General features: G+C 38.3%; 3 protein-coding genes across 5 annotated transcripts; all 3 read right to left on the reverse strand.

Moving 5' to 3' along the window:
* Positions 1–507: 507 nt before the first annotated feature.
* LOC142699119 (uncharacterized) lies at positions 508–2,011 on the reverse strand. Its single transcript, XM_075848009.1, has 6 exons — positions 1,926–2,011; positions 1,715–1,834; positions 1,490–1,623; positions 1,170–1,400; positions 846–1,075; positions 508–753 (listed from the first exon to the last, which is right to left on the reverse strand). The coding sequence occupies exons 1-6, from the start codon at positions 1,956–1,958 to the stop codon at positions 635–637; spliced, it is 867 nt and encodes a 288-aa protein (XP_075704124.1). The 5' UTR covers positions 1,959–2,011; the 3' UTR covers positions 508–634.
* A 41-nt stretch (positions 2,012–2,052) lies between these two features.
* On the reverse strand, positions 2,053–3,781 carry LOC142699120 (uncharacterized). 2 transcript variants are annotated; one of them, XM_075848011.1, is made up of 3 exons: positions 2,638–3,781; positions 2,229–2,555; positions 2,053–2,133 (listed from the first exon to the last, which is right to left on the reverse strand). In XM_075848011.1, the coding sequence occupies exons 1-2, from the start codon at positions 2,980–2,982 to the stop codon at positions 2,250–2,252; spliced, it is 651 nt and encodes a 216-aa protein (XP_075704126.1). In that variant the 5' UTR covers positions 2,983–3,781; the 3' UTR covers positions 2,053–2,133; positions 2,229–2,249. The 2 variants fall into 2 exon arrangements, with proteins under 2 accessions (XP_075704126.1, XP_075704125.1); XM_075848010.1 differs by lacking the exon at positions 2,053–2,133 and having other exon boundaries at positions 2,148–2,555.
* A 108-nt stretch (positions 3,782–3,889) lies between these two features.
* Positions 3,890–7,249, reverse strand: LOC142699118 (uncharacterized). 2 transcript variants are annotated; one of them, XM_075848008.1, is made up of 9 exons: positions 6,842–7,249; positions 6,304–6,753; positions 5,963–6,167; positions 5,155–5,283; positions 4,937–5,049; positions 4,632–4,856; positions 4,346–4,534; positions 4,177–4,254; positions 3,890–4,065 (listed from the first exon to the last, which is right to left on the reverse strand). In XM_075848008.1, exons 1-9 carry the CDS (start codon positions 7,240–7,242, stop codon positions 3,984–3,986), a joined length of 1,872 nt encoding a protein of 623 aa, XP_075704123.1. In that variant the 5' UTR covers positions 7,243–7,249; the 3' UTR covers positions 3,890–3,983. The 2 variants fall into 2 exon arrangements, with proteins under 2 accessions (XP_075704123.1, XP_075704122.1); XM_075848007.1 differs by having other exon boundaries at positions 4,937–5,070.
* Between the last annotated feature and the right edge of the window lie 3,346 nt (positions 7,250–10,595).

Below are 10,595 nucleotides of genomic sequence, written 5' to 3' on the forward strand. Positions count from 1 at the left end.
CTCTACAATTTTATGAATATAACTCTAATCTTTATTTATTTTTTCTTAAACAGGCAAACCAGGACCCCAATGACCTCTGCTATAAGACAGAGTTGATGATTGTGAACCCACGACCACTGAGGAACCCAAAGAGGTTTTCCATGCATTTTCCAGCACATATCAGCTCAGAAACATCATGATAGTGAATTGCAAGGCCTTTAGATGCTACATTTGCCAAGTTTTTCCTAGCAATAGCAAGGGTAGCCTTTATATCCTCATCGCTGCTGTGCTTCATGCATTTTTTGTGCAGGTTCCCAGCATCAACTCTGTCTTATAGCAGATGGGGCAGGTCATTGGCGTCCTGGTTTGCCTGTTTAAGAAAAAATGAATAAGGATTACAGTTACATTAATAACATTGAAGAAGATTAATGCATATCGTTAGGACCGTTAGTAAACTAAGAATGAGACATACTACGCTGCTTCTGTAACTGCCATTCACTACTATTGGAGTCAAGGAAACAGCGTAGCTCATTAAATAAAAAAATATATATCAATTTATTGAATACATCCAAACATCCCAGAACCCAACAAATAAAAGTGCTTTTGTTCCCTGTGCATTTTAATGTCCATTAAAAGTCCATAATTTATAAGCTTCTTATTTCTTCTTCCATTGGTCCAAAATGTCTTTTACTCTTGGACGGTTTTTTCCCCAGAGCTGATGTCCTATAGCCCTCTTTATTTCGTCTTCTTCCGGCAGGTGGTCCTGAAGCAATCCTATGATTAAACGGTCATATAGATGATTAATAATTAGTATTAATATTGTATTGTGATAGAGAGAACAAAAAAAGAATGAACATCATTCTTACCTATTATGTAGTCCACTCGCATTCTGTTCTGCAGTTTCCTCCACCGATCGTACAGATGTTGTCCATGGATTGTGGACTCTGCATTGCATCTTTTAAGCGCTGGTGGATCCTTCTCCACAGTGAGGGGATACTTGCCTGTAAATCTTTCAAATTCTACCTCCTTAGAGCAGATTGCAGGAGGTATATTGTATTGTGCTGTACCCATTATTAGAATATCTTCCATCGCAGCTCTGCAAAAGACACAATTATTTTAGTGAAAGAGATAATAGAAAAGAGCAAAACCAAGGGTCAAGAATATGAACATATTATTGCTCTGGTACTTACTTTGAGGTGGAAGCCTGCTCTTCCAATTCCCGTTGAATTCTGTCCGGCAACAATGATGCCTTTATCATGTTGTCTATGGTCTTCTCCCAGTAGACCCGCTCTGCAGTGATGTTTGAATGCGCCAATAATTTTGAGAATATTTGTGTCTCATTGGGATTTCTGCAATTTGAGGACACAAAGGTCTCTGACATTCTCCTGACCACCTGGCTGCTCACTGGCTTTAATCCAAATCTATACAATAGAAGAAATTATTATTAAAAGAATAGTTTATAACGTTGGCATGTAGAGTGGAAATATAACTGTCACTAATAAGAACTTACCTTGTATGAAATCTTGCTACATCGTTTGAAACATTGTATAGCCTTTCTCCGGAGGTGGAGATAAAGAAGTTGGCAATAGTTTTGTTCGTCTTCAAAAGCGTAGGCCTCACTAAGTTGTGATATATTTCAAACCACTGGAAAAAAAATACATAGTCGTGAGATTGATGAACGAAAGAATGATAGATGAGAGGTGCCGTAGATTACATTATACTGTAAGATTCATACCTTTTCCTCTTCTTTATCTAGAATCAATGTTGCTGCTTGTTGTGTTGCAGTCTTGTGTTCCAGGAAAGATATTACCACGCTGCTCTCTTTTCCTGCTACTCTTTCTTTCCATTCATTGACCTACAAGATAAATAAATTGTGAAAACAAGCACTGCACAAATGTTCAAAGACAGCATTAAAAAAAACAAAAAAAAAAACAAAGGTTACTTACTGTCATATTTTGGACCACACCAGGTCGTTGCATTTTTTTTAAGACAATGATGGACTCCAAATAATTGATGATTGTTCATTTTTCGCTATCAAGGAGTGTATCGCCATTTTCAGCCATCCTCAACACCATTTGGAAAGTGGGTCCAGCAACTTTCAACAACGTTCTCAAATCGTCAGGCTTTAAAACAGTCTGAAATATGCGCTTATGTCTATTGAAAGAAAATAAATGCAGTTTAACAAATGAAAAGGCAGAAGAAATAATTAATACATATTAAATTGTGTTTTTGTCAATCTATTCTAAGACCTCATAAAACTTTTCTTAGACTTACTTCTTTGCAACAATCTCCTTGGAAATTCCTTTGTGTAGCCTCTTTTGACTAACAGAAAGAGCAGACAAGTAATTTTTGACTGCTTTGTAGGTCTTTCTGTCTTTGTGCTTTTGACATTTGACATTTTTCAGATAAGAGACGAAACGCTTCACATTCTTATGATAATTGAAGACGGTTTGATGAGTGTTTCCGATTGCCAGCAGCTTGTCAAAGTACTTGTGTGTCTCCTCAATGTCGTCGACAAATTTCAGAGATGGCTTCTTGCTGTCTATAAAATACAGGAAGCGAGCAACGTTCTCTGCCTATAATGATGAAATGGGATTAATTAAAAGGAACAGAATCTTACATAGATCTATGTTACTTACATGATGATTTGGTGCTTACCTCCTGTTTGTATCTGACGACGCCTAAGCCTGTTCTAAGGTGGTTGACAAAACCAGCGATCAACTCAGAGTTCAGAGAATGCCTCTTGTAGAATCCAGCTTCTGACATTTTCTTCCTCAATGGGTTGTTCCAGGATATCTTGGGCTCGTCAGCCAGTGTTTCCTGGTCCCTCGCATTGTTCTCTTCTTTTTCCGCATCCTCTGGCCGTTCATCCTTATCTTCCATAGTGCCTTCGTCATTTTCCTTGTCAGAGTCGCTTGTCGTGACTTCTTCTGATTCTTCTTCTTCTTCTTCTTCTTCTTCTTCTTCTTCTTCTTCTTCTTCTTCTTCTTCCTCCTCCTCCATTATGACATCATCTGACTGTTGACAGCTATTAAACAAAACAATATATATTATTATCACATGCAAGAAAAATATATTTCCACAACATGTATAAAGCTTGCAGGCAAAACATTTCTCACCTTTTGTGTGGACATTTTTTGTTTTTTTTCTTTGACCGCTGGCTCACATACTTTAGTTTCCAGGGCTTTTGTCATCTCATACAATACATATGTATATGTCAATACATATGTATATGTACTTATTATATATATCTATACCAAATCCCACTATAGTAACCTGTGCACAGAAGTAATCCTGATCCATGGACATGTAGTATATTGAAAATAAATTGTGCTGCACACCAATATAAGCAAAGTAAAATGATTTATTCAATTAATGAAGAGATGTGGCAAGCTTGAGAACAGTCCTAAGGCTGGACACAAAAGTCACATCTCTGCATTGATTGAATAAATCACTTTATTTTAAAAATGTGTACCTATTTCATATACATCTATTAAATGTAATATTTACTATCGTTTCTAAACTGACCTTTACAACATGTTTCTAGATACTGTTTGCATAGAAACCAGATTAGAATGTGGAATAGTGTTAAAATATATTAGTCCATGCCAAGGTGTCGATACTGGCAGAGTGGAGGTGACACATTTATATTGTTAGACTAAGCTGGCTCCGGCCAGGGGACAGTCATAATTGCCACTGTATTGTTTCAGCCAAACACATGTTTCAGCCACGTGTGAAATATTTCAATACACATACCACACTTTTGTTTTAGTATTCTCTAAAGTTGAGTTAATTTTTAATATAATAATTTATTTAGTAATTGATAATATATATATATATATATATATATATATATATATATATATATATATATATATATATATATATATATATTTCTTATGGCAATTTCAATGCATATGTTTAAGTAGCCTCTAAGTATATGTATATGTATGTATTTATATATATGTGTATATATATATATATATATATATGTCTAAAGGAAATTAACTATCGATGCGCCTGAGCAGAACAACAGGGACTCTTTTGATTGCAGATAGTGATGTATCCCTCGACGTCACTTCAGCCCTTTGATAAAAGAAGAAAATAAATACTGATGTTAAAACAAAATGTGAGACATACAGTTTAATAAGCATATTAGTTTACAAAGTAAGGTCAATAAATGTATTTTATTATTACCCAGAGGAGCTCCCTTCCCCTCTCTGCCTCTGTGCCCTGGACCGTGTTCGGATGAACAATGAGGATGGTACTTGTGCTCTGAAAAAATAACCAAACATTAGTATATCAATTGATAAGTCTAACACAACTAAACTGAGGACATTTATAATAAAACTGAGAGTTTATCTACTTTGAAGTCCAATCATCATCATCATCATCATCATCATCATCATCATGATCAGCCAAGCTTTCTTCTTCTCCTCGGTCAGTTGATTCACTCCAGTCCTCTTTGGCACTGTAATCTTGTTCCTGGGCTTCTTCGTGGGATGTGATGTCTTCTCTTTGGATTCCCTGGCCTCCTTCCTGAATGTTCTCTTGTCTATAGGGTAGACATAGAAAAAATCAAGCATTAAACTTCTAAAACAAATCATGTAATATTATACAGTATATATTATTTCCCTCCCACAATAAATTACCTTGAAGTGCTGGCTTGGGGCTGCTCACCACCGGCTTGCATTACCAGCATATAACCATGGCATATGTCCGTCAGTGTCTTCTCACGATAGTTTCTTTCCGCTGTCATGTTGGTGTGTGCCAAATATTTGGCAAACAGACACTTTTCAGAGTCAGAAAAATTAGGGAGAGTCCAAGTTTCGCAAATCCTCCTGACAAGCTGACTGGTGATGTTGGGTAGTTTATATCTAGAAAGGAAAATAGAAAAACATAATACATACACAGCACTTAGAATTGAATAAAGACAGGTGACTTTTAAGAAACTTACTTTGTGTGGTACCGCAGGATGTCATTGGAAACATTATAAATTTCCTTTCCAGATGTAGAGAGGAAAAATACTTCTGTTGGCATGTTGTTCTTTAGCAGCATTGGTCTTACTATCTCAAAGTAGACATTAAACCACTAGGGGAGGGATACAAATAAAGAGATTATTGAAAAGCATCTTTACAACTCCATAAAGTAAGTAGGAGCCTTATAGAAACTTACCATTTCTTCCTCCTTTGTTAGCACATAGGTTGCCACTTGGTGTGTAGAGGTCTTGTGTAACTTGACCCCAACAACTACCAGGTCTAAACCCAAATATCTGTGAGTGATCCTCTCATTCCACTCTGAAACCTATGAGTCAAAAGGAAAAAGTATGAGGGACAGGAAAGCAAATTATTTATTGAATATAATTTTCCTATCAATTCTAAGTTCACATCATACCATGTCAGTAGCTACTGGTTTTGGGAGAATAGATTGGATTATGGGAATATGTCAACAGAAGCTGCTCCCTGCCATGGAGCTAGGGATTAAGGGATTAACCAAGTAGAGGTGACAAATTTATATTGTTAACTGCATCTGGCTCCAGCCAGGTGTGACATATTTTTAATGTGCATGACACTGTATTGTTACAGCCCAATCCCTGAGCCAGCTATGTGTGAGATTTGTCAATGTACTTGCCACTGTATTGTGTTAGCCCAACACTACGCCAAGCCACTTGTGATTTTTTTTTTCTATACATATGCCACTCTTTTGTTTCAGCATAATTTCTGTCTCTAGCCAGGTGTAAGGTTTTTACATAGATTATTCACTCTGTTCTTGCAGACAAATATCCGACTTTAATAAGCTAACATTAACCTTATGCAGGCTTCACACCATTATCGGCCTTCAGGGCTCCCCTACACTATTAAAAGTATTTAACTGCAGCCATAAGGCCTCCAGACACTTCTCTAAAAAGCACCCCACAGCATAACCATAACAGGGTAGGAAAACAAAATGATGCAGAAAAACAGAGGAGGAGAAAGCTACTTACAGTCATATGTCTGACAACACCTGGCCGTTGCAGATGCCTCAAAATAAGCAGGGCCTCAAGATAATAAATAATTTCAAGTTGAGTGTCTCGCTTCATGTGTCTGTCTTTTGCAGCTTTGAGGCATTTCAGGAAGGTTGGCTTTGCCACAACTAAAAGCCTCTGACATTCCTGGGGTGTTTTCATAGAATTTGTCAATGACTTGTATCTAAACACAAAGTAAAGAGAAATGATTTTATTGTATATACACAAGTAATAAAGAGTAGTAGCAATATCTAAAATAAATATATACCTATTTGAGGTTTCATACTTTGTCTAAGGATACTTTTGAGTTCATAACTCACCGTTTGCTGACAACTTCTCTTGAAATTCCCTTAGATAGCCTCTTTTGAATGTCCTCTGTAACATCCATAAAGAAGTTGCAGGACTTAAACAGCCTTGGTCTTTGTGCAGAGAGATTGGTCGCTCTCAGCTGATACGTCATGAACCTCCGGATATGTTTTAGGTAATTAAAGACAGTCTGGTTTGCAAGCTTCAGGTCACGCAGCTTTGTAAAAAAGGAGTTAACCTTCTCAATGTTGCTGACAAAGTCCAGATTGGGACGCTGCGGGTTCATGTAATAAAGGAACCTTGCCAAATTTTCAACCTCCTGCTTGTAGTTGGGCACATCCAATGTGTGCTGCAAATAGTCGGCAAAGCCCTTCAGTATTGGTTCGTCCAATGAATGTCGCTTGTATAGTCCAGCAGCCTTCATCTTCTGTCTTGTGTCCACCGTCCATTTTGTCTGTAGGATTCTGTAATTTTGGAGAAAAGTGCAAGACATCAGATTTGACACATTTGACAGCCACAGAGAATATGTAAGGAGTATCTATGTACACTGACCTCTGTGTCCTGTCATCAAAGTTTCCTGTAGTTCCGCTTTCTTGATTGGATTCTTCCTCAGACTCTAGTTGAAGCTGAAAGTCTCTATCACTTTCCTCCTCTGCGCTGTCATCTTCATGTGCTCTTCTGCCTTCTTCATTGTGTTGGTCTTCCCTCGGGTCTTCAGGCTGTGCAAGGAATAGTGTGTCTGTAACTTCTTCCTCAGGATCTGCAGGGATCAGTGTGACCTCCATTTCCTCATCAGGGACTGGTATGGCTGCAATATCCTCTACAGCCGCTGTGTGATGTGGCACAGTAAGGACAGTTGATGCAGAGGTTGATGGTCTTCCATATTGTACATTGCTGTAAAATATAAAAAGCAACGTGAGTATAAGTGTAAACACTGGAGAGCTATGAGACATAAGCAGACATGGGTGACACATACCTGGCAGCAGTTGGTTTGTTAAAGGGAATGTGTTGCCAGAAAAACATGTTTTTTTAAAAAAAATTAAACATTTAGTGTGTGGGTGATTAAACATTGTTCAATTTTTTTTTATTTTTTTGCACGAGTCCAGGAAATATTATAAATTATTTCTAATTTATAATACTACCCATTTTTGGTCACTAGATGGAGCTGTTCCCAAAATTGCAGCATTGCAACGTTGGGTTAAAAGCCCTCGCTCTAGTGAGCTCTCAGCATTCCCCCCTCCTTTATCCTGGCTAGTGCCGGGATAAACGAGGGGTTTGAAAGGTTTAACCTCCTACACTGTGTGTCGCCATTTTTTGAGGTAACCCACAGTGTAGTAGGTTTACATACAGTAGTAAACACACACAAACACTAACATACATTGAAATCTCTTACCTGCTCCTGCCGCCGCGGCTCCCTCCGGCCCGTCCGCTCCCTTTGCTGCCGCTGTTCCATGTGCACAAGTCCGGAAGCCGCGACCAGAAGTAGTAATATTACTGTCCGGCCGCGACTTCCGGTCCACAGGAAAATGGCGCCGGACGGCGCCAATTTCGAATAGGACTGTGTGGGAGCGGCGCATGCGCAGTTCCCACACAGACGCCGTACACGGCAGTCAATGGGACGGGAGCCGTTCGCAGTCCCTATGGGACTGTGGCTGCCGTATTCCATGTCTGTGTGTGTCGTTAATCGACACACACAGAAATGGAACAAAAAATGGCAGCCCCCATAGGGAAGAAAAAGTGTAAAAATAAGAAACAGTAAAACACAAACACACAAATGAAAATAAACGTTTATATTAAGGCACTAACATCTTTAACATATAAAAAAATTATTTGTGATGACACTGTTCCTTTAATGATCAAAAAGCCCCTGTCCTCGAGGAAGGGGACAACGTTTTCCAATGAGCCAAGAGAGATGATCTCTTGGTAACTGATTGCAGTGCCCTTAGATGCAATTTTCACCAGGGTTTTCCTGGCCAATGCCACAGTGGCTTTTATCTCCTCATCGCTGCTGAACCTCATACACTTTCTCCTCAGATATGTAGAGAATAATGTCTGTGTACGGTAACATACTGGGCATGTCATAGGAGTTCTGTTTTGCCTGTTGAAAGACATGAGGTTTTGGATTTAAAAATGTCCTAAGTAATATAGCTTAGTTTGAAATATACCCAAACTGCAATCTCAAAAATAGTCACAAGATGTCCCACTACATGCATACTGATTTGTTTCAGACAGGCTACCTGAACAATGCCTGGGTTTTAATACCACGCCCTACTGAAACATGAGGCCTCTATGCTACCACATGGCTTCTCATAGTAACCTCTCTATGTTATAGGCAGTCTACAACATGTATTTTATACAAAAATGGCTATGTATTTTAGGGTATATCCTAGAGGTCAATAAACACATGAACTTGTACTTTTGCTGCAGATTACATGCTTGTAACTCAACTACCTGAACAATGCCTGGGCTTGTACACTATGGCCTACTGAAAATAAAATGACACCTCTTCCCTAGCCCATGGCTCACCATGATTTCACTATACAATTTGCCTGAACTGAACATTAATGATGGACATAAATATACGTTAATAAACATATTTACTTACAATTTGGCTGCAGACTCCATTCCTGTAACTAGAACTTGTTGTCCTAAAGATGTATATTTGAGTAAAAAAAAACAATAAATCTTTTAGAAGCCGTATCCAAAAGGCAGATGATGTAGGTATCCAGGTACAATGTCTCAAGTGTAGTATTGAATAAGGTGAATAGCAAAAAAATAATGCAATCCAAGAAGGAGATCAGTCAATAGCTTTCAAGAAAACTTCCAAACTGACTGAAAATGCCTCAGTGTTTTAAACTGTTTTATAGTGTGAGGTTGATGCTTTGTAAGAAGATCCTCTTACACAAACAACAAACAGAGCCTGTGATAGGAGAGTTTGAATGATGCACAAAAGCTTATCTGCCTTTTTAGTGGCTGAGGAGAATAACAGAGATAAAACTACAGACTCATGCTGAAAACCTGATAATACAATTGTTTGAATATAATAGGACATTTACATTTATTAAATGTGATATTTACTATCATTTCTATTTCATATACACTATACCTATTTCATATACACCTATTAAATGTAATATTTATTATCGTTTCTAAGCTGACCTTTACAACACGTTTTTTGCTACTGTTTTTATAGAAACTAGATAGGTATGTGGCATAGTGTTAAAATATATTAGAGTATGTACATTTTAATATAGTGCCCCCATAGCTGCACCATACAGTGTAATGCTCCCACAGTTGCACCATACAGTATAATGCCCCCCATAGCTGTCCCATACAATTTAATACCCCCATAGCTGCACCTTACACTGTGATGCCCCCCATAGCTGCACCATACTGTATAATGGTGTATAATGGCCGGATCATGACACGGATTTGAAACAGAACCGTGTGTCCGATGGACGCGAGCTAGGCGTCCATTCGTTCACCTTGCAGAGCCGAACAATATGACACCTGACTCTGTCGTCTTTTCTAAAAGGGTACCCCTCTTTTGCCCAATAAACATGGTGGAATTCCCTTATAAATTTATTTTTATTACAAAATTAATATCTCCAAAACTAACCGTTGAATATTCCTTATATTTATTACACATGTAGCCCTTAACACTCTGACCTATCCTAAAAAATTAGGGGTGATAGGCATGCATGCAGTAGCTGTTTGGATGTGGATTTTTGAAATGACCGAGTTTTTGGTAGAAGGCACTGATGAATATAAGATAAGTGCGTTTACCAATTAATCTGTGTTTTTACACAGATCCATATGAAATCAGATTTGACATGGTATTATCACACGAGAAAGATCTTTAAAGCCCCTGGACACATATTGCACCCAGAGTGCATTTCTTGACATGTTGTGGTATTCACCCCAAAATGTAAGTCAGCCCCCCCCCCCCCCCATAACTCCTGTGAGGGTTTGTAACACTTCTTTGAGTATATCCCATAACAGGGCTTAGGAAGGGGTGATAGGCATGCATGCAGTAGCTGTTTGGATGTGGATTTTTTGAAATTATCGATTTTTTGCTAAATGGCCACTGATAAACGTGAAATCCATCTAAAAACAGATATGACATGGTATTATCACACAAGAAAGATATCTAAATACCACATATAGCACCCAGAGTGCAAGTTTCTTACAAGGGCTCAGAACACTGCTGTGAGTACCACACTAGTAAGGACCTATGTGTGCTGTTTTACTGTGAGCTCTATGCACCCCAAGTTCCTATATGCACCCCAAGTTCCATGTGAAGGCT

The sequence above is a fragment of the Rhinoderma darwinii genome, unplaced genomic scaffold (assembly GCF_050947455.1).
Source record: "Rhinoderma darwinii isolate aRhiDar2 unplaced genomic scaffold, aRhiDar2.hap1 Scaffold_130, whole genome shotgun sequence".
Classification (NCBI taxonomy): Eukaryota; Metazoa; Chordata; class Amphibia; order Anura; family Rhinodermatidae; genus Rhinoderma; species Rhinoderma darwinii.

Excerpts from the sequence above, each read along its gene's own strand:
- LOC142699119 (XM_075848009.1), bottom strand. The coding sequence starts at position 1,958 with ATGCAACGACCTGGTGTGGTCCAAAATATGACA. Across the intron at positions 1,624-1,714 it reads TAGATAAAGAAGAGGAAAAG|TGGTTTGAAATATATCACAA; the intron begins GTATGAATCTTA and ends TTTTTTTTCCAG. Across the intron at positions 754-845 it reads GCGAGTGGACTACATAATAG|GATTGCTTCAGGACCACCTG; the intron begins GTAAGAATGATG and ends GTTTAATCATAG.
- LOC142699120 (XM_075848011.1), bottom strand. The coding sequence starts at position 2,982 with ATGGAGGAGGAGGAAGAAGAAGAAGAAGAAGAAGAAGAAGAAGAAGAA. Across the intron at positions 2,556-2,637 it reads TCGTCAGATACAAACAGGAG|GCAGAGAACGTTGCTCGCTT; the intron begins GTAAGCACCAAA and ends TCATCATTATAG.
- LOC142699118 (XM_075848007.1), bottom strand. The coding sequence starts at position 7,242 with ATGTCTCATAGCTCTCCAGTGTTTACACTTATACTCACGTTGCTTTTT. Across the intron at positions 5,284-5,962 it reads GTGTTGTCAGACATATGACT|GTTTCAGAGTGGAATGAGAG; the intron begins GTAAGTAGCTTT and ends TTTGACTCATAG. Across the intron at positions 4,066-4,176 it reads GGGGAAGGGAGCTCCTCTGG|GGCTGAAGTGACGTCGAGGG; the intron begins GTAATAATAAAA and ends CTTTTATCAAAG.